The following is a 25,551-nucleotide window of genomic DNA, read 5'->3' as shown; positions in this document are numbered from 1 at the left end:
TGAGAACATTAACTATTCATGATCTTATCTGCAATAGCTGTTGGCTCTGACACTGTGCTAGGGAGAACTGAACTTGCCTGGGAAGGCAGTAGCTGGTTTTTCCTGAGCATCTTGTTGAAATGATCACAGGGGTGGGGCTCCATAACACTCCTGGATAAATCAGGGCTTGTGGGGCTGGTTAGGATCATTGAGGCCATTCTCCTGCAATTGAGGCGGCTTGAAAATACTTAGGAGGACACAAAAAGCTGGGATCTGGGGAATGCTGTCAACACTCTGAATGCATCAGCTCCAAAGTACAGGAGGGCAGCACTGGAAAAGCAGGAGAGAAGTGTGGGGAGCACAGTGATCTCCAAGGCTCCTGGCCCAGAGTTAACACTACCACGGAAGAACCACCCCTCCCCCATTTTCCAAAAAGGGTACAGGTACTTCCTGCAGGAAAACTGAAATGAGAATCATAGAATCAGAGAAAGGTTATGTGGAAACACCCTCCGGAGGTCACCTTGTCCAAATCTCAGAGTCCCAGAACCATGTCCAGTTGGCAAAGCTTACTCTATTTTTTTCCCCCATGAAAATTAAATACTACAGGACAAAATATAATTATTCAATTTGCAAAATAGCAGAGTTACACTGAATGGTCAATGTATACAGCATTTTATTGTTTGGACATATGTTACAATGGACAAACATATATTACATATGCTATACAAAATATACATTCTGCTGTGAAAAAAAATATAAATAGACAATAGGAAATAGCAAGAGGGAACAGAAACAGCTTTGCTCTTGCTGCTTCTGACCCCCCTCAGTTCCTGTACCGGTAGTGCTTTGGCATTGATTGAGGCAATTGCTTGTTTTTACTGAAAAAAGAAAGGCCACTCTGTCCCTCTGCAAAGGGGAAACAAGACACAAATGATTTTCTCCTCCAAGTCTACAGAAGTTTCTCCACAGTGCAGCAAAGTGTCACCTACTTACAAGCATCAGCTATTTACAACCAGCTTATGGACTTTAAATGCTCATGGAAGGATGTAAATGCCTTAATTCAGGATTCAGCTTTTATAGGCCACTCTCTCACAGAAATCAGAGCAGCTTTAGCTGCACTCTCTGACAGCCAGCATAGTCCTGGTGCAGACAGCAGTGATTTTAAAGCCCTGGCCCAGGACAAGCAGGTCTCACCTACCTAAAGGGAACTCCCTTGCTCCAGGGAGTTGTACCCCAAGTACTCTCAGGGTCTGGACAATGCCAGCTGCACTGTGACAGATCTGTGTGAGCTCAGCTCCTAAAAAGCCAGAGAGGAATGAAAGAAATAGGAACAAGCATTTGCCAAATGGCGATGAGAGAGCAGCAGCAGCAGGGATGCGGTTTTCCCACTGCTGGGAATCACAGATGCCGGCAGCACCTTGCCCCAGCAGCCTGAGTGACTACTGGCTGAGAGAGCAGCCCAAAAGGATAAGGCTTTGCTGGGCTGTAGTTTCATGGCATGACCTTTTTCATCTGGATTTAAACTGACAGTGCTAGGTCCCTGCAGCAGGGAGCACTGTGCTTTAAATGCTGTCTGGGAAGGAAAAGTCTGGAGGAAATAAAACCAGAAAGAAATTAACTGGTACCTTTGTTTTGTTTTTTTAAAGATTTCACCCATCAGAATCCCAAAATTTACACACCTGTGTTTCTCTCTATTTCACCCAAAGGTCAAGGACAACTGCATCCCCTTCCCACTAAAGCTGCAGGCTACCAAAGCAGCCATGCTGCCTTTGAGAGCATGGGAAGAGGCCTTAAAAATATTTACTCATTTGCAACGATTTGACTATTATTCCTGTCTGAAGAGCCATGGGAAAAGCATCATTAGTCCCAGTGTTTCCCCACTCATTTACTCAAATACTTCACCACAGTCTCTGAATTCCACTGTGATTCTGCTCGACTAGACCTGACAACTGAGTCGCAAACCTTTCAGTACAGGAATGGATCGATGGGCATTCTCATATACCTACAACTGAGCTGGGCCAAAAAGGGGTTTCTGTCTTTATAAAAATATCACACAAATGGTTTTATTTGGGTACAAATCCTACAGCTCCAAAGCAGGCAGCAGCGACCAGGAAGGAAGCACCTCACTCTAAAGGTGTGACCACAGAGCACAATGTACCTGCTGAAAACCCATCCCTGAGGAGTCTTTTAACACCTTCTACAAAAAGGGGCATTTCCCCCAAAAAGAACAACTTTCCAGGAAGCCTTTGTAATGTCATTTGTCTTCCTCATTTTCTCAGGCACATCTCACTGAAACCATGGAGTCTGAGCTTCCCCTGTGTCAGCAAGATTTTTCAGTAGTGAGAGGTTCCCTGCATTGTATCATTTCTCACCTGTCAAATATTTAAACATTTTGACCACACCAAGATTTAAGGGAACTATTAATTCAACAATGCAGCCTGATATTTTACAGCAGAAAAGGACCAGTGTTTTAAACTCCACATGCCTTTGGCTACACAGAAGAAATAAGTATTCATCAAGTGCTCTCTCAATTTACCTCATGCTTTTCATCACCACATTCTTTTTAAAAGTTCACTTAACTGTCAGCTAGGAAACACATGGAGACCCTCTCAGCAGATACAATACAAAGGGGTTTTTTATAGATAAAAGCTTAGATAAGCCTTGAAATTCTGCTACTATCATGAAATGGATCAGCTTGCAGCCAGGTCAGCCAGGCACACGGTTGTAGGCAACAATGAAATTCATCAATATCACAGTTCTACCACATATCTATAAGTAAATGCACTTTTCAAAACAAAGACAGCTCTATTCCCTCACAAACAAGCTTTCAGTCCCCCCAAGCTCCCCATATGGCTTGATATGCAGCTGTCAAGACTAACAGTATGATACATACTTTGGCTTAATAAAAAATAATTTACATTACAGTCAACACATTTATATGCTTGGTGTATACAAAATATTTATAAATGCCAGTTTATTTACAACTAGAGTCCATTATTCATAGAAGAAAACAAGCCCCAAATTTAGACTGGCAACAGACACCTGCCCACAGTCTAAGGAAGGAAAAGCTGGCCAAGAGTTTTACACTTGCAGTTCTGGGGGAATTCCATGAGGAGGCCCTGATGGTTTGTTTCCAAGCAGACAAAACACGGTGAAATAGCTACACACGTTCTTGAGAGCTTTCCAAAACATGCACCACCACAAAGACTGCTTCCAGCATCACACAATCCATGTTCTAATGCTATTTTTGTAGACAGCACTAATTTTCCATGTGTTCTCTGGTGCACATTCCCATTTCCAATGGAAATGTTGCAGAAAAAAGGGCATGTGCCATCTCCTCCAAGAGAGTCTGACTCTTTAGTACTTGCAGACACATACACAAGCATCCTTGGCCTTGGGGTTAGTACTGAGGTAGTAAACACAGTCAGTCAATGTGGATTTGCTTTCAAGGCTTTGCAAGTGTTTCATGTGGTTTCACTGTGGTCATGAATGTTCCGTGTCCTGTTAAAATCAAAATCCTCCTCGCGCAGCCGGTGGCAGGCTCTGGGTGACGCCTGGTCCCGGCCACTGCTGGCCATGCCATCGCTGCGGAGCGGCTGCGGGGCCTCGTGGGCCAATGGATGGTGCAGGAACTGTGGGTGAGAGCAAGCCAGGTCTTTGCTGCCTCCCCACAGGGGAACCTGGAAGGGCTCTGAGGGACAAAAATTACAAGATGAACAGAAGCAAGTTCATAGAATCAAGGAATATCCTAAGTTGGAAGGGACCCTCAAGGACCACTGAGTCCATCTCCTGGCCCTGCACAGACACCCCAACAAATTCCACCCCGTGCCTGAAGAGCGTTGTCCAACCCTCCTTGAGCTCTGGCAGCCTTGGGGCCATGACCATTCCCTGGGGAGCCTGGGCAGTGCCTGACCACCCATTGGAGGAAGGACCTTTTCCTGATACCCAATCCAAACCCCTGACACAGCTCCAGCTGTTCTCTCAGGTGTTGTCACTGCTCACAAAGAGCAAAGATCAATCACACTCAGATTTTAAAAAGATTTGAGCTCTGTAATTTGGCAATTACAATCCTTCTGAGCTGATTTTCTCTGGTTTTGAGAGTATATTTTACTAGATGCTCTCCTTTTCCAGCAATCTCTTACAGTAACCAGGAACACACAGAGCTTCAGTGTGAATTTTTAAAAAGGTGATCTGGAATAAAGTCAACAGAAAAATAACCCATTTAGGGAGTTCTTTCAACTTCAGGCCAGCTCAAAAAGAAAGGCTATTTCAATTCCTTACGTGAAGCTCCAACTTTTGGTTAATACATGTCCTTGAAGTAAGCAAAGGCTCACATTCCACAAACTTAAACCTGCAAATTAAGAAATTCTATCTTTTTAACATCATCCTCTTCAATCTCAGGTACTGGATGCAAGCTGTTGCTGATGCAACATGGGCATTTGGAGAACAAGTGGTTAATAAATGTGAGTTATTCCACAAACTACTGGCACTTGAAGCTGTGTGTCAATAGAGAAGGGCAGCATAACGAAAGCCAAAGTTATCAGGGAACACAAAGCAACAAAAGGAAAAGTGGACACTCACCAATAATCTGCTGGGAAGAGATCTTCTTATCACTTTTTTTGTCATGGTTGGTAAGGAAGACAGGCACATCTCTGTCTGCTAAGAGATTACCCAGAGCACTGCTTTCATTCTGGGTGTGTGCAGTGTATGTTTCCTTGGGCATCTGCACCATGAGGTTGGGGAGTGTTTGATCCAGGGGGTCCTCCTCGCTGATGAAGGCATAGGGACAGTACTCTCGGGCCCGGGAGTAGATGTTGGCATTGTCATAACAATCTGAGCAGATCACCAATGGTGCTGCACCACCTGATGAACACAATGGAAAAATAAAATAGTCTCAAAAAGGATGAGGATGCCAGATTTCAATAGGCTTTATGTCCTGGTATGGTCGTTTATTCCAGCAGCACAGACTGAAGGCTCTTTTTACAGTTAAGGGAGTAACAGAGTACTCAGCTTGAGAGGTCACATGAGAAACCCCCCAGGTTCCCCCCATCCAAATTCTCCACAGCAGTCCCCTTCTGAAGCTGACATGGGGAACCATAGACATGCTCCCCTATTTCATGGGCAAAAAAGTTCAATGGAGGTTCAGCCAGCTTGGGCACCAGAGTGAAACAGCCTAGGGATTAAACTGGGATACCTGCCCACATCCATCTTGGACCTGACTTGCCCCTGCATGCCCACACTCATCAGAGCAGACGATAAACCAGTCACTTAGATGAGCTGCTTCTCAACTCCCTCCGGATACAGACTCTAGTGCAGTGGGACTGGGCTGGAGGGACCATGGACAGGTGTGAAAAATTTACACTGAGGATCAATTTTCAAGCCAGCCTATATAACGAGTGATGAGTCCTCAGCATTTTGATGCTTGACAAAGAAAGCATCTCTGTAAGCTCAATGACATGAGCATCCAGAAAATTGTCCAAACAAGGTAGGGAAATAGTGCAGACCCTTTAGTTATAACTGTAACAAGCCAACCAACCTTAAAACAAACCAACCAGCCAACCTTATACCAAGGATAGGAGTCACAGCTAGTCATCTTCCAAGCAAAATCTATTTCCACCTCTTCTGCCTGGACTCTTGAGATGCCAAAGGAAAGAAAAAGGATAAAGATCTGTCTTGACACTTAAGCTGTGAGGATGAGACTGTCCATTGGCATCCTGATGAAGCACTGACAACACACCTGAGGCCTTTGCTTACCATCTGTGCCTTTGTGCATGTAGCTGCCAGCTGGAGGCATCAGCTGCCGATGGCTCCCTGCCTCCAAGTTACTGTAGCCCTCCTGAGGCTCAGACAGTGTTCCTTGGGAGGACAGGTAGCTGGGAATGTCAGCAGGTAGGTTCATCTCCTCTGCAAGGCAGAATTAACATTGGCAACATTAAACAGTGTGAAGATTTTAAGATATTACCAGCACTACTCCCCACATTAACAAGAATATCCAGAATTTCAACTCACATGTAGGTATCTTTTTTCTACCTCAGTAATTACAAATCCAGACAGCCAGTTCAAAGCTGACAGGGCCAGAAAGAAACTTTACACCTATTATTCCAGGCCCTGAAGACATTTCTAAATTTATTCAAATATCTACTTCCAAACTTTACTGTTTTCCCTCAATGTAGGGCAAACCTAGTGTATAAGGAATAGAATTAGCACACTTCTGGTATTTAAAAGAACTTCTAAAATGGAGGAATTTGAGCAAAACCCTGATGGGATTTTATAAGGAAATCTTCAGTTCTTTAATCTTATCCATTTGTAACAAATCCAGAAATTTCAAGTATTTTGGACTAAAAACAGGACCAGAGACTGTTGATCTGACACTTAACCTGTGTTAGTGATGCTGTAGTCTTCATTCTTTCTCCTCATGTGGTAGATGACGATAACCCACACCAAGGATGTTCCCACCACACAACACACAACAACGATAATCACGATCCCTACTGTTGTCCAGCCGTCCTCTTCGTGGACAATGGCACTCTGGGAAGAGTCACAGTTGGGGGAAGCCAGGACATTTAGGTAAATATGGCCACGCTCAGTGCCTAGTGTGTTGGACATGATGCAAGTGTACTTCCCAGCATCCTCCAGTCCTGCATCCACGATGATGAGGAGCTGGTTTGCTGCAGCGAAGAAATGCCGCTCGGTGACCGTCAAGGGACCATCGTCCTTGGTCCAGTTGAGGCGAGGGGCAGGGCTGCCACCAGCTATGCACTGCAGGACAGCAGTTTCACCTCGGGTCACTGTCCTGTCCTCCAGGGGTCTCATGAAGGAAGGAGTTTCTGGGTCAAAAAGTGAAATTGTAAGATAACTTCAAAGAAGCATGGAATCCTATAATGGTTTGGGTTGGAAGGGACCTCAAAGATCACCCTGTCCCATCCCCTGCCATAGAAAGGGACACCTTCCACTAGACCAAGTTGCTTCAAGCCCCATCCAAGCATCTCAAGCACTTCCAGGGATGGCGCAGCTGCAATTGCTTTGGGAAACCTGTGCCAGTCCAATTCTAAATTTGGTTAAGAGTCAATGTCTTCAAAAAATGCTGCACTCTGGAAGGAACTGACCTTCCATTATTACTTAGCATAGTTCACAGGATGGGTCAGCTTGGAAGGGACCACAGTGGGTCATCTGATCCTACCTCCCTGCTCAAGCAGGGTTACCCCAGGATACACGGGACAGGATTGCATCCAGGAACATCTCCAGTGAGGGAGACTCCACTCTGGGCAGCCTGTTCCTGCACAGTAAAGAAGCTCTTCCTCACATTCATGCAGAGCTTGCTGTGCATCAGTTTCTGCCCACAGCCTCGTGTCCCATTGCTGAGCACCACCAAGCACAGCCAGGTCCATCCTCTGACCCCTCCCTGCAGACATGGACACACATTAATGAGGGCTCCTCTCAGCCATCTTTTCTCAAGGTTGAACAAGGCCAGTTCCATAAGCCTTTCACAAAATCATGAAATCATTTTGGTTGGAAAAGGCCTTTAAGATTATCAAGTCCAACAATTCACCATTTCCTTGTAAGAGTGATGCTCCAGTCCCTTCATCATCTCTGTAGCCTCTGCTGGACTTGTTCCAGGGACTCTGCATCCCTCTTGTCCTGAGAAGCTCAGAACTGGACACAGCACTCCAGATGTGCCTTACTAGGGCTGAGCAGAGGGGCAGGATCACCTCCCTGACCTACTGGCAATGCTCTCTCACACATCACAAGATCCCACTGGTCTTCTTTGTGGCAAGTTTGTTACCTGTGACAAAATTTGCTGTAAGGCAACACAAATTACTTGCCTGATCTACACGGCTGGACTAAGATATGCCCCTCAGCTCCCTGCACTTAACTCCAACTTCTGTTCTAAAGCTTCACGGTGTAAACATCACACCAAGTGCTGCTCTTTGTATTTTAACTTCATTCTCCACCATTTTAACTTGCTACTTACAGCTAAGCTACACTTCCACTGCAGATGTGCAGGGATCCATCTGCCAGCACAGGCCAGTCACACTTACCCAGCACAGTCAGGGTGGCATTGGCTGAGAGTCCCCCTGCGATGTTCTGGGCCATGCAGCTGTAGATCCCCATGTCTTCCATCTTCACATTTGCAATGAAGAACACATCGTCCTCAGGCATGACATGCATCCTCCTCTCTCTTGCAGCAGGGAAATCTGTGCCACCGTCTTTCTGCCAGGAGATCTGAGGTGGGGGGTGACCCTCGGCAGCACACTCCAGCCGGGCCATTGCCCCAGTGCGGATAGTGAGATCCATGGGAGTTTTCAGGAAAGAAGGGAGCTCTGGATCAAAGAGGACATCGATTCAACATTTTCATTATCAGGTAAAATGCAGCAAAAGCTCCACAGCAGAGAGGAAATTTGAAAGCATATCTGAAACACTCCGTAAGAGAGAGCAACAGATTCTTCTGAAGAACTGCACAAATTTTCAGTGGTTATTTCTAAGAGCCTTTCTCCCAAAATTTAAATACAGTATTTACAGTGTTCATAGAATCACAGAATGCTTTGGGTTGGAAGAGACCCTTAAGACAATACACGCCCAAGGGCAAGGACACCTTCCATTCAACTTCACGGGGAGAAATTTCTTCCTAATATCCAATGCAAACATACTCTATTTCAGTTTAAAGACATTAAATTCCTCTAAGATGATGTGAAGATGATTTCTCACGGGAAGCATCAAGGGAAAAGTCTTTGCCATATTTTTCTTCTCTGCTAACAGGGAAGGTAAGCTTCCATCTCATCACCTCTGCTCTGAGGTACTCTGGAGACCAGTGGTCTGCTGACTGATGTGAACATCATCTTCTTACCTCTCCTTCCCTCAAAATAAACTGAATCATGATGGCTAAAAATAATTAAAAAAATACTTCACTTTTGACTTTCCAGAGTTTTTACCACTTATTTTCTGACGAGTCTTCCCCAGTTTTTACAAACATGTGGGAAAGGTGCTGAGTTCTGAGGAGACAGTAGAGGGAGCTTCTAGTTTAAAGAATTCCACCTCCATTTAACAAGATGAACAACTAATTGTGTTCTAATAAAGCATGGGAGATAAATGCCACTTTCAAAAAAGTGAACAGAGGCTTTTCATCCACAAAAGAAAAAAAAAATCACTTATTTACAGCTTTATAAAATGATGCGTGATACCTCTAAATCCCATTGATATTTGCAAGAGTATTTTGGGCCAGCTTTAGTGAAAAATAGACTTGTGGCTACTTAAATGGAGTTTTAGGTTCAGAGTGTTTCTCCTTTTTTACCATTATCACTTACCATTGACAGTCAGCTTGGCTTTGTTGGAATAATTGGAGCCAAAGTGATTGGTGACAATGCACTGGTATTTCCCTTCATCAGTAAAATTCACATTGAAGAGGTGCAGGACAGTGGTGTACTCCAGCACCTCCCCACTTTGCTGCTGGTACCTGGCAAAGTTCTCAACGTCGGCATCATAGAGGACCTCACTGTCTTTGCGCCAGGCCGTGGCCATAGGGGAGTCACTGCTGCTCACAGCAGTGCACATCAGGGTCACATTTGTGCCTCGCAGGGCCACCGTGGTCTCCGGGTGGACTCTGATCTGTGGTTTAGGGAAATTATCTGAAAAGAAAAGCACGAAGATCAGCTACTTTCCTCTTAAAATTGAATTAAGATTGCAAGAAAACTCACTCAAAAGACAATGTAAACAAAACCAAAACTTTGGGAACAGATGTCCTGCTTGTGGGGCACAAATTCAGCTATTTTGAGCTGGAAATCAAGCTGTGAAGGAGGCAGAAGAATCAGCATTGAAAACAATCAGTGTAGAAGTGTGGTGCTGAGCAGCCCTGCCTTTTGTCCAACCTCTGAAACTTGCTATATTTACATCACACTCAAAAATCCTGCTCAGCTGAAGAGCCAGACCATTTTATGAAGGACTGAGACTTACTTTCAGATAGTTTAAATACCCTGAAGAGCCTTGAAGTTCAACAAGCACAAAGCATAACAAGCTGGAACTTCACTAACTCCTCCCACTTGATGAAACTGATTTCCAAATCCATAAATTCAGCAAAGACACTCCCACAGACACAAGCAGAGCTCTGTCAGATGCCACCGTAGTGGTATTGGAGTGGAGAAGTGGGTGCGTGCACCTACATGATTACTGTTGTAGCCTTTGCCACCAAAGCAATGAAAGAATTGCACATACACAAATAACTGCTATAAATTTGCTCACCAGGAAAGGGAAACATCAGGCCTGCCACAGGCTTCACACAGACTCTGGGCAAAGAGTTTGAGACCACCGTAAACATCACAGTTATGGAGCACCAGAAAACATGCCAGAGTCTGAACTACTCTCATTTTTGCCCAGAGCTGTGGCTTTCCCATTCCTGGAAGAGCTTGTGGCCAGGTTAAGCAGGGCTTGGATCAACCTGTTCTCATGGAAGGTGTCCCTGTCTATGGCAGGGATTGGAACAGGATGATCTTTAAGGTCCCTTCCAACCCAAACTATTTTATGATTCTGCAATATTCTGCTGGTATGGGCAAGAAGCAGGAAGAAAGTGTCAAACAGACCTTACAAAGCTAAAGGTAGTCATAAACAGGGAGAATGAAAGCATAATCCATTCTTACTAATAATCTAAATAAAAAACAATGCCCAACAGCACTACTCCTTCGGGTTAACTTCAGTGCTCAAACACCACAAAACACAGCAAAGAGATGCAGAATTAAACCCCAAACTCACAGCAGACTCAGGATTGTACATGGGCACCATGGCCAGGACCAAGTACCTCCCCAGAACTACAGCTTGATTTCAGCTACAAGACTTGTGTTACTGTGCTTTTGTATCAAAAGTCACTAAAAATACAAACCACAAACAAAGTCATCCAGGTCCACACTGAGAAGGCTTTGTCCTGCCAACCACTCAGGGTGAGCACAGCTGACACTGACAGCCTGCAGCAAGTGGCTCTCACTGAGCCACTGGGGCAGCCATTTCAACTGGCAATCACAAAGCAAACTGCTTGTGTTCAACACTCTGCAGAAACAGGGCAGAACAGAAGGGTGAGTGAAGTTTATTTCACATGCATACACCTGATTTCACACAGCAAAGCAACTTAAAGCACACACATACAGACATATCAGATTTACAGTATTATTTTATACCTATGGGTATTTATTATAAAATCTTGGGTATTTATGCTAGAATCAGTCCCTCTATGTCAGCATTAAAACCTAACATTTCATTTTAATCCTGGAGAATATAAACTCAGAGTTTCAACTTCTAAAAAAACAATCCCAAAACCACTAAGCTTGTCTTTACAAATATCTCATCCCTCTTTAAAGCAATTAAAAGAACATAACATTGCAGTACAGCGCCATGTTTCAAACTAAACACAACTGCCATTATGAAATGAGCAGAAGCCTCAATTCTCATTTTAATGCCAGCTGATAAATATTTAAGGCCAAAAGTGATTTGTTTCATACAGATATCAACTGCAGCTCATTTTCTCTGCTCCACAGAAAACCTACCAACAGAAAACAATGATGGGTCTCTTCTTTCCTACCATCTGCTTTCAAAGTTTCCTAAGTATTATTACTCATCCACTGGAGTGCCAGACGCCACCTCTGAACTGACTTCAAGACATGGGGGGACTGAGTTTTGTTTGCCATACTCCAAATATGAGTTTGACTGACTTGAGACAGTCTAGCATTTAACAAGAAGTGATCTGTCCTAAGATGCAGCCAGCCATGGGAGAAAAGAGGCACCAAACAAGCCAGGATTCCATCCTGCTCTTTGCCTGCACATTATCAATGACTCATCACTTTTAAAATACATCCGAGAAGGCAACTTTAACACCTGAAATTGTCTCCTCACAGCGGCAGATCTTGCAGACTAAGTCCATCTGGCCAAGGTTAGCTAATGGAGTAACAGTTTTAGACCAGATTACAACAGTCAGAGACTTCATCTCACAGAAAGTACTGTATTACAGTAGCATTAGTCTTGGGTGTGAAGGTCATTTCACATTATACTACTTCAGATGTCTGAAGACCACAAGAGACCCTATCAGCTTAAACATCTGCTGAGCACATACAAAATCTTGTCTAGCTGTGAATTTTAAAGCCCCTCAAAAAAGGAAGAAAAACACAGGATTTTCTAACCCCCCTCAGAGATTCCTGATGAATTATTTGTTTTGTTCACTGCCTACATGCAGCGCTGAGCCTGCTGCAAAATCATAGGATAGGAAAAGCTTAATGGTTCAGTACTGCAAGAAAAAGTTACCTCCTTCTAATTGCAAATAAGGAAATACAGTTGAAGAGTTTATCAAACCTTGAATCTAAATATTCTACTACCAACTTTGAGTTGATACTTTACCAGCATTGCTGCAAATATTTAATGATGAAAGCAGGCACACTTCAGACAACTTCAAACAACCCTACAATGGCTGAAGAATTCTTTCCAAGGTAGGGCTTGTAAAGAATCTCTAAATAATTGTTATGAACTTACAGCTCCTTCAGCTGAGCCTGGGCAAAGGCATTTTCTTGGATGGACATTATTGCATTGTTGCTTAAATCTCTGTAAGTTAAGCAAAGAGCACAATGAGGAGTCAGTGTGATTTCATATGCTGCCTTCAGTTAAATACTTGAAAATCTCACAGAGAACACAAGACTGAAGTTGACAAATAATTAGGAGTTGTACAAATTAAAATACTTACAGATGTTCAAGTCCTTCGAGACCAGAGAATGCTTTTTTGGTAATTGACTTAATTTGGTTTCCTTGCAAGATTCTGAAAATAAAGGTCCAGAAACCAGTCTGAATGTCAATAAGAGTTCACAAACGAGACCCAAAAGAAATACCCCTATGATGCTTAACTACATTTTTTTTTCTAATTCTAGCTGAGATACAGGACTAAATACTATTCTTTTTAGCTTAAAGGCTCAACTAATTTTCCTGAGAACAGGGCTTCTTTTCTATTTTCAACTTAGTGATTTGGGTTAGAAATGTGCCAGAAAATAATTTAAGTCAGGAGGATGAAACAGCAATAAGTAGAACTTGGGAATGAAGCAATAATTTCCTAATACCAACCTGTTACCATCACACAACTTCCTGGACTGCACCCTCACACCTGGCTATTTGTTATAAACAACGTTTGTAACTACACAGGCTGGAGCTTCCTATAAAACAAATGGCACTGGATGAAAAGTGCAAAGTCTAAGTATCAAGCACTTTGTTAATGCAATAGTGTTTCGAATTTGCTCAAAAATACTTTGTATTTTGGGTTTTTTTGTTTTTTTTTTTGATAAGTAGTAACTTTTACCCAAAGACAACCACCACACAGAGAGAGTGAGGTATTCAATAATGAATGCAGTCAAATACTTCTGCTCAATCTCATCAAATTGGTGCTGTAAGGAAATGCAGTGCTACATGGATCCGATGCTCCTGAACAAGGAACCCAGGACTACATGGAGTGGTTGTTACACACAAGTGGAAAACACTGTGAGAAAGGCTTTCTGCCTCCTGCCATTGACTGACAACTACTTAATATTTTGCACTCTCCCTCTCTGCATGCCTGGAAAGTGCTGTTGCTCCCTTAGTTTCTAATACATACAGTTTATCCAGCCTGCTGAGTCCCACAAAAGCTTCATTTGCATCTTCTATGGCCCAGGAGATCTCATTGTTCCGCAGGTCCCTGGAGGAGAAGACATTTCTCAGAAAGCAGACTTGGAACATCATCATGACCAGGGCTAGTGGTGAGCTGGGGAAGACAGGCCAGGTATGGGGCTCTGGCACACCTGGAAGGTCTCAAATCTTTTACAAAACTAAACTTGTCAGGAGATTAATTTCTCACTTCAGAGGGGCAAAAGGGAAAACTTCATGGTAAGTGCTGCAGTAAGCACCACAAACAAATTCTGCAGCACAACTTCCTGATGCGGCATTTAAGGAAAGCCCCAGTCTGACCAGCACTTTTCATGTGATGGCCTATATGCCAGGAGCTGGGAGAGGCTCCTGAAGCGAGCTCGTTCATGTAAGGGAATTAACCAATACACCAGCAGCATTAATCTTCACAAGTGACAGGCTTATACCAGCATTAGCATACTAAGGAATTATACCTAGGCTACATTGTAGGCCTGCCAGGCACACCTTGGTGGCTTTTCAAGAGGAAGTTGATATTCTGCTCACAAATCTTGTTATCAGCTAATGGTATTTCTGACTATTTCAGCATAGCACTTCAGCCCCTCATGGAGAAGAAAGGTCTGAACAGCAAAAGCAATAGAGCAATACAGTTTGGAGAGGATTAAATGCTCTTCAGAAAGAAGATGAAATAAATTCACTTGCATTTTTAGCCTGAATGGCATGGACTGAGCCAGAAGCATCTGCTTTGATACCACCATGCATAGAGAGGATTGTAATTAAAGGAAATCACACTAATAAAAAATAGTCCGCCCTGTGTTTTACCTGATATTCCATGCAACAGCTAGATGAAGCTTCCAAACGAGTCAACTGACACAAAACTAGCTGCATACACAGGCAACTGTACATACCACTCATATAAACACCTCTTTCCCTGTGCTAATGAGGGAAAAATGAAGTATCTACTTCCCCATTATGTGAGACTGTAAACTGTGTAGAACACCACCGTGGAAGAGACTGGGATCAACCTCCAGGATACCATCAGTGGTAACACACAATTTTCTTATTTTTCTTACTTTGAAATATAAAAGTCCTGTTAAAACTCCACACAGAAATACATACACCAGCTGTAGCACCAAACAACCAACAATGGAACTAAAACCACACGGCATCTCTTGTTTTTTGAGGTATTTTTACACTCCACTACTCAGACCACTCAGCAAAATGAGTGAGCAGGCCAAAAGAAAACCCCTCATTGTGTGAGAGAGGAGTTGGCTCCTCATGCCTGGCTGGGCACTAATGCTTGGAGGCTTGTTAATCACCACTGCTCTCCATCCTGCACATTCCAGTCCCAAAGCAAAGGGCCAGGCCCTCACTGTTGACACCCCTGAGAGCCCAGGACAACCTACTAATTAATCTGCTCTTGTTCTTTTTCATGCTACTCTAAATTTAAGAAATTAGGTTTAATTATTTCATTAAAAGGTTGTATTAAGGTTAACAGAGTATGACTGCTTACATGAATCTCTCTGGTGAATTTGCTTATTTAAGCATTTATTTAATGAAGTGACAGAGGGGTTATAAATTTTCACTCCTTTCTCAAGTACTGTTTGGGATAATTACAACTGTTCAGATCTACATGGGACAGGACTGGGTCTCTTCAGAAATATCCAAGATCTGCCAGAAAAGGTCCTGGCAAGTGCAAAGCTGTGCCTTCAACAGCATTCTACACCTCCTGTTATGTTTGTGAGGTCAGCACATGAGCAAGATGGGCTAAACCACACCTTCTACAACACAGAAGGGTTCAGTCCTTGGTTTCTGAGATTCCAAACCAAAGGAAACCCTCTAGATGAAGAGCTCCAGGCTATTTGCTCCACAGCTGGATACACAAGGTACCCACACCTCTCAGAAGCCACAGGACACACATCTGAGCACTCAAGGCCACCAAGACCATTGTTTCTCACTACCTCTACAATTGAGTGGTTGGCTTGTTTTAGCTGGGCTGGAATCCTGTCATCTTGGCAAGCCAAAAGATGATCAGCCCTACCACACCTGCAGGCAGGACAGCACCAACACTGATCTCAGGCTCCCACAGTGCAATATCCATTGTCTCTACTTCCAAAAGCTCCACTTAAACTAAAATTGCATTAAACTGATACTTCTGTTTGAAGTTTTCTGTACTTACAAGGTTTGAAGATTTGTCAGACCTCTAAAGACGCCATCAGCAATGTGATTAATGCGATTGTCACTCAGGTTTAGCTTCTCCAATAGACCAAGTCCCACAAAGGCAGATTCCTTGAGGCGAGTGAGCTGATTGTATGACAAGTCTCTGAAAACATTCAACACACACTTTAAAGGCATGCAGGGGGATTAATTATTAAGATACTATCTGACTTGATTAACTATTGTGTTCTAATTTCCCTAACAGAATACTTATAATTAAAATACAACATTACCGTGGGCCTAGCAAGGAAATTGAGTACTTCCTTCAGTAATTCATTCTTGCCAATCAATAACTGCAACATTTCAAAAATCCCCAATGAATAGCAGCCCAGGACTTACAGCTCAGCAAGTCTTTGGCAGAATTCCCATGCATCTGGGCTGATCCTGGTGATGGCATTCTGGCTAACGTAGAGTTGTTGCAATGTCCGCAGCCCATACAGCCAGCCCTTGTTTACTTCTGTCAAGTTATTATGTTCCAGTTCTCTAATGAATTAGACGGAAAAAACATTTACCAAATAGATAATCAATGAAACATCTACTTACAAAATTTCACCTTATGGATCTCAAAATTATTTACTAACTTTAAGCCTCAGACAACACAAAATGCATGATTCGTTCAATCCTGTTGAATTTTAAAAAATTAACTAAAGTATATGAAGAACTGCTTCAGGGTTTGAGTGGCAGAAACAAAACTATAATCTCTATTCTCAAAAATAACTTTAAAAAAGAAGTCTTCTGCTAATATTGCATCATACATCCTTGTGTTCACACTGTCAAAGTCATGGAGGAAAGAACAACCCCATGTTATGGGGACTGCAAATGAAAACCAGCAAAAGCAACTACAGAGGCAAACATTCTTGATCAGCATGTAGGAAGAAGCTGGAAAGAGGACCAATATAAAGGAATCACAACACTGGTTTGTGTTGGAAGGGACCTCAAAGATCTTCCAATTTCAACTCCCTGCCATGGGCAGGGACACCTTCCACTAGACCAGGTTGCTCTATTCAACCTATTCAGGCCTATTCTACCTGGCCTTGAACACTTCCAGGAATGGGGAAGTGTATCTTACCCCTTCTGAAGTAATCAGACATGACATAAAAATAACGGGAAAATACTCTTTTCCTATGATTTCATCAATATCTCAGCACAGCCTTGATATATGGGAAACCACACAGGACACAACTCCCCACAGCCATTTTCTTTATGCTAAAAAATTCCACATCCAGGCATACTCACAATTCCTCTATATTACCCAGGCCAAAGAATGCTCCATCCATCAGTCTGCTAATCCCATTGCGCTGCATTTTCAAGGATTTTAAGGATTCCAATCCTTGGAATGTAAGACTTTCTACTATTTTAATCCGGTTCCTTTTCAGTTCCCTTTCATAAAGATGACAGTCAAATATTAGGACACTTTGCAACAAGCACCACTGTGTGAAAGTCAAGAACATGCTGAGATTAACAGCTCAGCTGTAAATGTTGTTTGGATGTTTTCAAGACTGTTACTTACAGAAACTGCACATGAGGCAATCTGAAGATCTTTGGTGGAATCATACTAATCCTATTTCTGTTCAGTTTTATCACCATTAGTGAGCTAGATAAGTTATCAAGGCAACCTGCTTCTAGAGTAGTTATTCTGTTGTTACTCAGATTCCTAAGGAAGAAAGGAAGAAAGAAGGAGGCCCTTCAGAACACAGAGAATTTGATCAACACAATGGCACAAGCACCTCAGAGCAACCACTGATTAACATAACCCAAGACCCTTGTGAAGTCACATGAGAAATCTAAATCACCAAGCTAAACCCTTTCTCCCAGAGGAATAGGTGTGAGGAGCTGATTTTTACGGCATGTCCATGTTTCAGTTAGAAGTGGTTAACACAATGTCCACAGTGATCTACTCAAACAGGGCAGAAATTATTCCCTGTCCCTGCTGGCTTATGTACCTGCATTCTGACAACAGCAATTGCTGTTTTCAGTGTTATTTGGGAAAATACAATACAGATTGGTATGAAAACTATTTTATTTCAAGAACATCTGTAGCTCCATTAAGCACTGCTACCAGTTCAAAGCTGTGTAAGGATGTCAACTTTAAGACGCTAATTTAGGAGTAAATGAGGTCTCCAACATTATCATTGTAGAGCCAGGAATCCCAGAGACAGTAGATCACTCATACTTACAGGTACTTCAGTTGCATTCGTGGAAAGGAAGAGGCTTTAATTTCTGAGATAAGATTAGAACTAAGATCTAGATTTTCCAACGAAAGGTAGACCTGGAGTTGCTCAGCATTTATTTCTGGAATGGTATTGTGCACCCTGAAAAAGATCAGCAATAAATATGATTATCACATCTCATCCTTCTGGACGCACAGCTGAAACACCACCAGGATTCAGTATATCAACAGTATTAGTGAGCTTCATGAATGGGACATGCACAACATGCCCACAAAAGTGTTAATTCCTAAAGCAATACTGCAAATCCAAGAGCTATTTGCCACCATGACATATGAACAGATTCAAATTCTGAGGCCTATGGATGAGCTGGTCCTGTGGGAAGTTCCTGGACTGAATCCCACCCCTTCAAAGCTGCCTGCCTCGGCTGACTGCACTTTATTGGTAATTTAGGGAGACTTGATTGTCTAACTGATTTGTATTTCTTTAAAGAGTGCTTACATATTCCCTGATGCTCTTCACATGAGCAGTATTTCAAGAAAAAAGATGTTTTCGTACAATTTGATAGCAGAATTCTAACATGATTCTCCCATTTGTCAAACAAGAAAAAGGCAGATGAGCTATTACTTACAATGAGAGAAGAGTTATATTGGAAGTTGTTTCTCCAAAATATGGAATTTCACTTAGCTCATTGTAATTCATTTTCCTTAAATAGAGGGCAAAAAAAAAATTACTGACACTTCAAAGAGGAGAAAAATCCTTCTGTATACAGCAGAAATAATTCATATCAATGCATTTAAAATTTTTACTGTATTAACAATACTTAGTAGTTGACAAAAAAGATTCCCCAAGAGCTTAAATACTAATATTTTGAACAATTTGAACAGTCAAATGTGCTAGCTTTTCTTGTTTTCATGGATACCATTACTTCTCTTTCATTTAAAATCAGCTATAGCCAAAACAAATATTCCTCATCTCTCTTTAAATTACTGGTCTTCTGATCTTTCATGGGAAAGATTTCTGCTCACAACACAATAGTTTTAAACAAAAAAAGTGCTGCCAACATGGAGCATCAATTTTTAATTAACTTGCACTGAATATTTCTGCAAGACAGACCAGGTATCTTGACATGCAATAAAACATTCTAATTAGAATTAGGTAGGATATCTTTAGACTTTATCCTCACAAAAAACAACTTACACTTCTTGGAGAGTAGGGACAGACAAATCAATGCTCCAATTGGATGATAATAAATGATTATGACTTAAATCCCTAGAGAACAGAGAAAAAAGTTATTTAGTTCCTGGAATAATAATAATAATAAAAGCTCAACAAACCCAAAACATGTATCTCAAACACACCGAGGGCCAAACTTGATCCTACAAAAATCATTAAGTGCAATTCCTGGCCCAGAACAGGTCAACCCCAAAATTCCACCACGTGCCTAAGAGCATTGTCCAGACACTCCTTGAGCTCTGGCAGATTATTTGTGATCTGTAAGACCACAACCTACTAAAAGACAACATGGACTGATAGTTGACAAACTATAGTTATAGTTGTTAACTTTCACTAAGGTTTAGTGTAAAGATTCTGCTGAATTATTAAAATCCTGGGTGTCATGGCAAGCCAGGCAGTTGCTAATGTATTCTTTTAATTATACCAAGATGCAAATTATACAGATAGAGCAGTGTGGGTTTGGAAACAATTAAAAAAAATACTCAAGAGAACCTGGAGAGGATAAGAACTGCAGCCAGTTGCAGAACTGTTCTGCAGCTCTGCTTCCTCAGTGCATGTGGTAATTAAGCCAGCCCTGAACACTAGGAAAAACACAAAAACAACCAAGCACGAGCTGCTCCTCAGCAGGCTTCCCACCTCAGGGGGCTAATGCTCGAGACACTCTCTCCAGCTGCCCACATTCCCCTGAACCCCGCTCAGCCTCTGGGCATCCACAGGAGCCTGGCACAGACAGGTGGAGGGAAATATGATCCCAAATCCAAGCAGTAGACTTTCCTGAATTTTTCAAACATGCAGGCACCCAGCCAGTGCTGGCAGTCTAATCTTGGAGCAGAGTGTTTAACCAGAGCAGGAAGTACTAAGCCATGCTGTTTCCAAAGAACCCGTGCACAACAGAGGGAGGAAGGAGACAATGGACATGGAAGATAACAATGTACCCCTCAAGGTGTGCAGATACTCCACTAATGAGCAAAACCAGGCCACAGGTTCTGAGCCAGACCAACCTGTGTGTCAGGCACAGCTAGCGGGCACTGACATACATCTTGGAAGTAAGATTCATACACATAGAAAACTGAAACTTGATTTTTCTAAGGCTTTCAGGAAGACTATAATAGAATATGTTAGCTGGGTAGGGAACCTACAACCTTCTAGTCCACCTGCCTGACTACTTCACGACTGAACAAATGTTAAAATTATTCAGGACGCTGAATTCCTCCAAATTCCTCTTAAACACTGACAGCCATGGGACGAGGATAATGAGGATGTGCTAACATCCAGTTATCCCCCCCAGAAGCCTACTGTCTAATTACTGAGTTAGAAATTAAGATTTTAATTCAGAAAGCACAGGGAAGTATTTTTCTATTATTACTCAGATTTGGACTACAACAGAGTTTTCATTACAATACACCCTCTTTCAAGAAGTTGGGTACAGTTGATATTTAAAGTGATTCTGACATTATTTATATCTACATTATGTTTACTGATGCTTTTCTTTTTCAAACAGACCAACTGATCACAAAATACAGAATGAAATACATTGGCTGATTTTCTGTGTTTAGAGATCAATCAATCACACAGCTAAGATTCCTGCTGTTCTGGAGAACCAGATGCCATTCCCTTGTTCTGGAAAAGCTAAGACCAAAGAATCCATCCTTTAAGCAGCCTTTGTAACTGGGAGGCCCAAGCTGTGCAGAATACAGAGCAAACATGCAAAATTTGTATTTTAGAGATTCATCTGGTATTGTATATAACATTATCTAAACATTCATTTTGAGCTTAAGTGGTACTTATCTCTTGAGTAAATAAAACAGAACACACATACCAAACCGATTATGGATGATGAAGAATGACCCTAATTCAGCCAAGCTGAGCATACTGTGGCACAGCAGAGGTGTTGATGCAGAATGCAGGCAGCCAGATGAGCTCACCCAAAAAATCTACCGTGAACAGAACTTGCTGAACTAATTAACTGATACCTGAACTACTTCTATTCATCGTCTCTCTGGTTACCAGGATATATAAACACACCTACCACTATGGGACTAGAGGCAGCAACCACCAGCATTGTGCTTCCCTCTGCTCCTACCCAAAGGGCTGGCATTCCTTGCTCTAAAGAAACTAATGTTCAGAGGCAGACATACAAAAAAAAATTCCTAACTCCCTAACGTCACAAAGTTTTTCATCACCCACCAGGTTAGCCACAAAACATATATAATTTCAGAGGAAAAATGAAGTTAGTTTCCTCAGTACTTCCATCATGAAAACCAAGTTCTGCTCTGCTGGCCTTATTAAAAACAAAAAGTGATAATAAAACCAACCTGCACACACACACACTGGAAGCACCACCTGCAAGTAATTTGAGAATTAGGAAAAAGAAGAATTTTTAGTCCTCAGTGCCAGTTGAAGTGGTATCACAGAACTAATAGAGAAAAGCACATCAGGGACTTGATCATGGGAGAAAAAATAGGCTTTGATTAATTTTAAACAGTTGGTATACATTATAGCTCATTTAGATTCAGAACTGCTAGAGTAGTACTAGTGAAGAAAAAACATCACCCATGCTTCATGTGCCAAAATCCTGAAAGCCACAACAGAGGACAGACACAGAATGGATTAAGAGCAGCTCTGGGGAGGACTTGGGGATGTTGGTGGATGAGAAGCTCAACAGAAACACACATCTGCAGCCCAGAACACCCCCCCCTGAGCCCTGGGCTGATCCCCCAGCATGAGCAGCAAAGGAGGGGCCGATTCTGCCCCTCTGCCCCACTCAGGTGAGACCCCACCTGCAGAGCCGCCTCCCAGCCTGGGGCACCACTGCCGGGGCCGCTCTGCCCGCAGCGCTCCGGGCTCCGTGAGAACATCCCGCGGACAAAATCACAGAATCAATCAGGCTGGAAAACACCTCCAAGATCACTGAGTGCAACCTATGACCAAACACCACCTCGTCAATCACACCACGGCACTGAGTGCCGCGTCCAGGCGCTCCTTGAACACCACCACCTCTCTAGGCAGCCCCTTCCAAAGCCAACCACCCTTTCTGTGAGGAAATTCCTCCAGATGTGGAACCTGAACCTCCCCTGGCACAGCTGAAGACTATGTCCTCTTGTCTTATCGCTTGTTACCTGGGAAGAGAGCCCGACCCCCACCTGGCTGCACCCTCCCGCCAGGGATTTACAGAGAGAGATAAGGACAGCGAGCCCCGAGCCCTGCCGGCCCTTCAGCCCGGGCCTCGCGCCGCCGGGCCCCGGCCCGCACCGCCGCCCCGCCAGGCCGAGACCCGCGCACAGCCCACCGCCCGTCCGGCCCCGCAGCCTCGCCGCGCTCACTCACAGCCCCGTGGTGCCGGCGGGCAGCGGCGGAATCCTCCGCGGGCCCGGCCCGCTGGGCAGGCGCTGCCGGCTGCAGTCCAGCAGGCCGCGGCGGCACGAGCAGGGCGCGGCGCAGGGCTCGGCGGCGGCCGCCCGCGCACACAGCGCTGCTGCCGCCGCCAGCAGCAGCAAGAGCAGCGGACGGCCCCGCGGCAGCGGCCCGCGGGCGGCCCGCACGGCCGGCCCCGCTCCCCGCATCCCCGGCCCGGCCGCGCCGCCCCGCCCGGAGCCACCGCAGCGCGCAGGCGGCGAGGGGCGGGGCCCGTTCTAGCCCCGCCCCCGCTGCCTTCCGGCTGATTCACCGGGCTGGGCGGGGCCAGGGGAGCGAGGCGCCGCCTTAAGTCCCGCCCTTAGCCCCCGCCAGGGCTCTCGGGGCGGGGCACGCAGGCGCAGTGGCAGCGCCGGCAGCCCGGGCGGCCCCGCGGCCGGCGGGCACAGAGTGGGCGGTGCCGCCGCAAGCCCCTCCCACTCGGCTTCGCCTGAGGGCGGCAGCGGCGGGGCCAGGCGGGCCCGGTGCCCCTCAGCCGGCCGGCGGGAGCGGGGCGGTCTCCCGAGCTTCCTTCCGTCCGTTTGCACCGTCGGCTTGTTCTGTCAGTGGTTCAGGGCACGGCTTCTGATGGCTCCAGAAACTGGAATTGGATGCTGGTGGCAGGTGGAAGGAGATTGCCACAGAGCAGCAAGGCAGAAGTGCTCTGCCTGTTGCTGCTGGCACATGGGCAAGGATATAAAGCTGTTAGAGAGTGTCCAAACGAGGGTTATGAAGATGGTGCAAAGTCTGGAGGGGCCATGAGGAATTGCTGAGATCACTTGTTTTGTTCAGCCCAGAGAAGAGGCGTCTGAGGCAGAGCTCATCGTCTTCCTCCCGAGGCCAGCAGAGGTGCAGCTCCAATCTCTGCTCTCTGTGACCAATGACAAGAACCAAGGGAACGTCTGGAGCTTTGTCAGGGGACAGTTAAAATGGATATCAGGAAAAGGTTCTTCCAGAGGGTGGTCGGGCACTGAACAGGCTCTCCAGGGAGTGGTCATGGTCCCAAGGCTGCCAGAGCTCAAGGAGTGTTTGGACAACGCTCTCAGGCAGAGGATGGGATTTTGGGGAGTCGTGTTCAGGGTGTGGAGTTGGACTCGATGATCCTTGTGAGTCCCTTCCAGCTCAGGATAGTCTTTATGATCTGTGCAAAAAGGGCTGAGCAAGTACAGGGAAGATGCCAGGTGGGAATCTGCTGCCTGCATCAGGGCGGCCACTGGCAGTGCTGCCCCACGCTGCCCCAGGCTCAGGGGAGCTCAATTAGGAGAATCTACTTAGGCAAAGTCCACGGCCTAGCACAGGTCTCTCCAACAATAGTCCCCAGTGCAATTTGCATTCATAAGATTATTGCCATGGCAGCAGAAATTTGCATATTAATAGAAGCCAGTCTTAATTGCTGAGCTGCTCCTAACATCTTGGAGCAGAAAAGAGCCTGCTGTGATTCACCGAGCTACAACTGCCACTGCTGGGGGCCCTGCCTTCTAGGCAATTCCCTTAAAACTCTCTCTCCTGCTCCCTCTGCCAGTCCCAGTCCAGCACAGCTCCAAGATCTGTGCAGCTGCCCACAGCATCCATTTAGATGTGACATCCCTCTGGGGGTCCTCTGGGACAATGCCTCTGGAATCCATTTGCCCACGCAGGGCCAGTGCTATGCACAGAACACCTCCTGTGTGCCCAGGATTGCCCACAGGTATTTAGAAGCCCAGCACAGGTTGATCCTGGATCCCTAGAGAAGGTGCAGAAGGCTTTGCTGCAGCCCAGCCCTGCTCATCCCCCTCGGGCCACTCTCCCCTCCCAACATCTGGACTCTTCCCTGAGCATTTCGAGGGGAAGCCTGGGATCCTGCTACAGCAGGAGGAGGACCCCCGCCCCTGCCGGGAGCATCGTTTGCCTGGGCATGCCTCCCCGGCTGGGTGGCAGTGGAGACTCAGCGCATCCCACTGCTGTCTGCAGCTTCCACGGTGGGTCCTCCACCGCGAGATGCTTTCCAGGCTCCAGCCCAGCGTGGTTCTCTCTCTCCGCGGCGCTGAGCGGCAGCGTGGGAGCGCTCAGGCTGTGCTGGAGCTGAGCCTTCGCCACTGGATGGCACACGAGCCCCAGCAGAGGAGCTTGGGCGGCCTTGGGGCGCCGAGCCCCGTGCTGCCGGCTGCGGGCTGGGGGTGCCGGAGGGTGCTGAGAGGTGCGGGGGGCTGCCAAAGGTGCTGGCAGGGGCTGGGCTCCCAGCCCCTCGCATCTGCTCCCTCCACGCCGCCCTCGGGACTGTCGGTGGCTGGGTCGGAGCGGGGCTCTGACCTTGAACAGTATCTGCCGCACCTCCGGCTGGGCGTCCAGCCGCTCCTCGGGAGCACACAGTTTTCTTCCTGACCAGCACTCCCTCCAGATAAGGCTGAGCTTACCTCCCTGCTCCTCGCAGGCTGGAAACTCAGGGAGGTTTTTTAACCTGCTGGCCTTGACAAGCACGGCCTGAAATGAGCTCTTTATTTAATGTCTTCGTGCCAATGACACTGCTGGAGGGCAGAGGATGCCAGCCTGGTCAATAATTCACAATAAAAACTCTTCTCTCCCCCAAATCTGTGACCAGCCACTTTTCTATCTGCCCCTGTTGCCCTCTCAGCCCTGTTCTCATCAGCACAGAGGTACTTCTGCATCCCTTTCCTCACTGGGACATCTCCACCAGCATCCAGGCAGTGCAGGGTGGCCTTATACTGTGGGATGCCCAGTGCTTCGGTGCTGGGATGGGGTAGTGCCAGACTGCCCAGGCTGTGGCCCCCCTGTGGGGTCACCCTGCCCCAGCTTCTCCCTGGTGCTGCCATCTCATCAGCTGTGCCCAGGAAAGTGAGCAGACAGCCAGAGAGAACAGACAGGTTGTCTCTCTGCTGCCCTTGGCCCCATTGTTCTCCCACAGCCACTGTGTCAACAGGAGCTGGAAGAG

General features: G+C 45.3%; 1 protein-coding gene across 3 annotated transcripts; it reads right to left on the bottom strand.

Annotated features, from left to right (window-relative positions):
- Window positions 1-640: 640 nt before the first annotated feature.
- Window positions 641-22,845, bottom strand: LRIG2 (leucine rich repeats and immunoglobulin like domains 2). Of its 3 annotated transcripts, XM_038162448.1 has the most exons (19): window positions 22,557-22,843; window positions 21,545-21,572; window positions 19,194-19,265; window positions 18,625-18,699; window positions 18,003-18,137; window positions 17,336-17,479; window positions 17,062-17,205; window positions 16,165-16,308; window positions 15,788-15,931; window positions 13,583-13,663; window positions 12,689-12,760; window positions 12,481-12,549; window positions 10,847-11,010; window positions 9,282-9,602; window positions 8,019-8,300; window positions 6,357-6,806; window positions 5,734-5,883; window positions 4,561-4,842; window positions 641-3,670 (listed from the first exon to the last, which is right to left on the bottom strand). In XM_038162448.1, exons 4-19 carry the CDS (start codon window positions 18,693-18,695, stop codon window positions 3,444-3,446), a joined length of 2,880 nt encoding a protein of 959 aa, XP_038018376.1. In that variant the 5' UTR covers window positions 18,696-18,699; window positions 19,194-19,265; window positions 21,545-21,572; window positions 22,557-22,843; the 3' UTR covers window positions 641-3,443. The 3 variants fall into 3 exon arrangements, 2 of the variants coding, with proteins under 2 accessions (XP_038018376.1, XP_038018375.1); XM_038162447.1 differs by lacking the exon at window positions 21,545-21,572 and having other exon boundaries at window positions 22,557-22,844; XR_005259763.1 differs by lacking the exons at window positions 641-3,670; window positions 21,545-21,572 and having other exon boundaries at window positions 4,725-4,842; window positions 5,516-5,883; window positions 22,557-22,845.
- Window positions 22,846-25,551: the final 2,706 nt, after the last annotated feature.

Source organism: Motacilla alba, chromosome 26 (assembly GCF_015832195.1).
Source record: "Motacilla alba alba isolate MOTALB_02 chromosome 26, Motacilla_alba_V1.0_pri, whole genome shotgun sequence".
Lineage (NCBI taxonomy): Eukaryota > Metazoa > Chordata > Aves > Passeriformes > Motacillidae > Motacilla > Motacilla alba.
The sequence above is the reverse complement of the archived record's forward strand: the minus strand, read 5'-3'. Positions and strand labels throughout refer to the sequence as shown.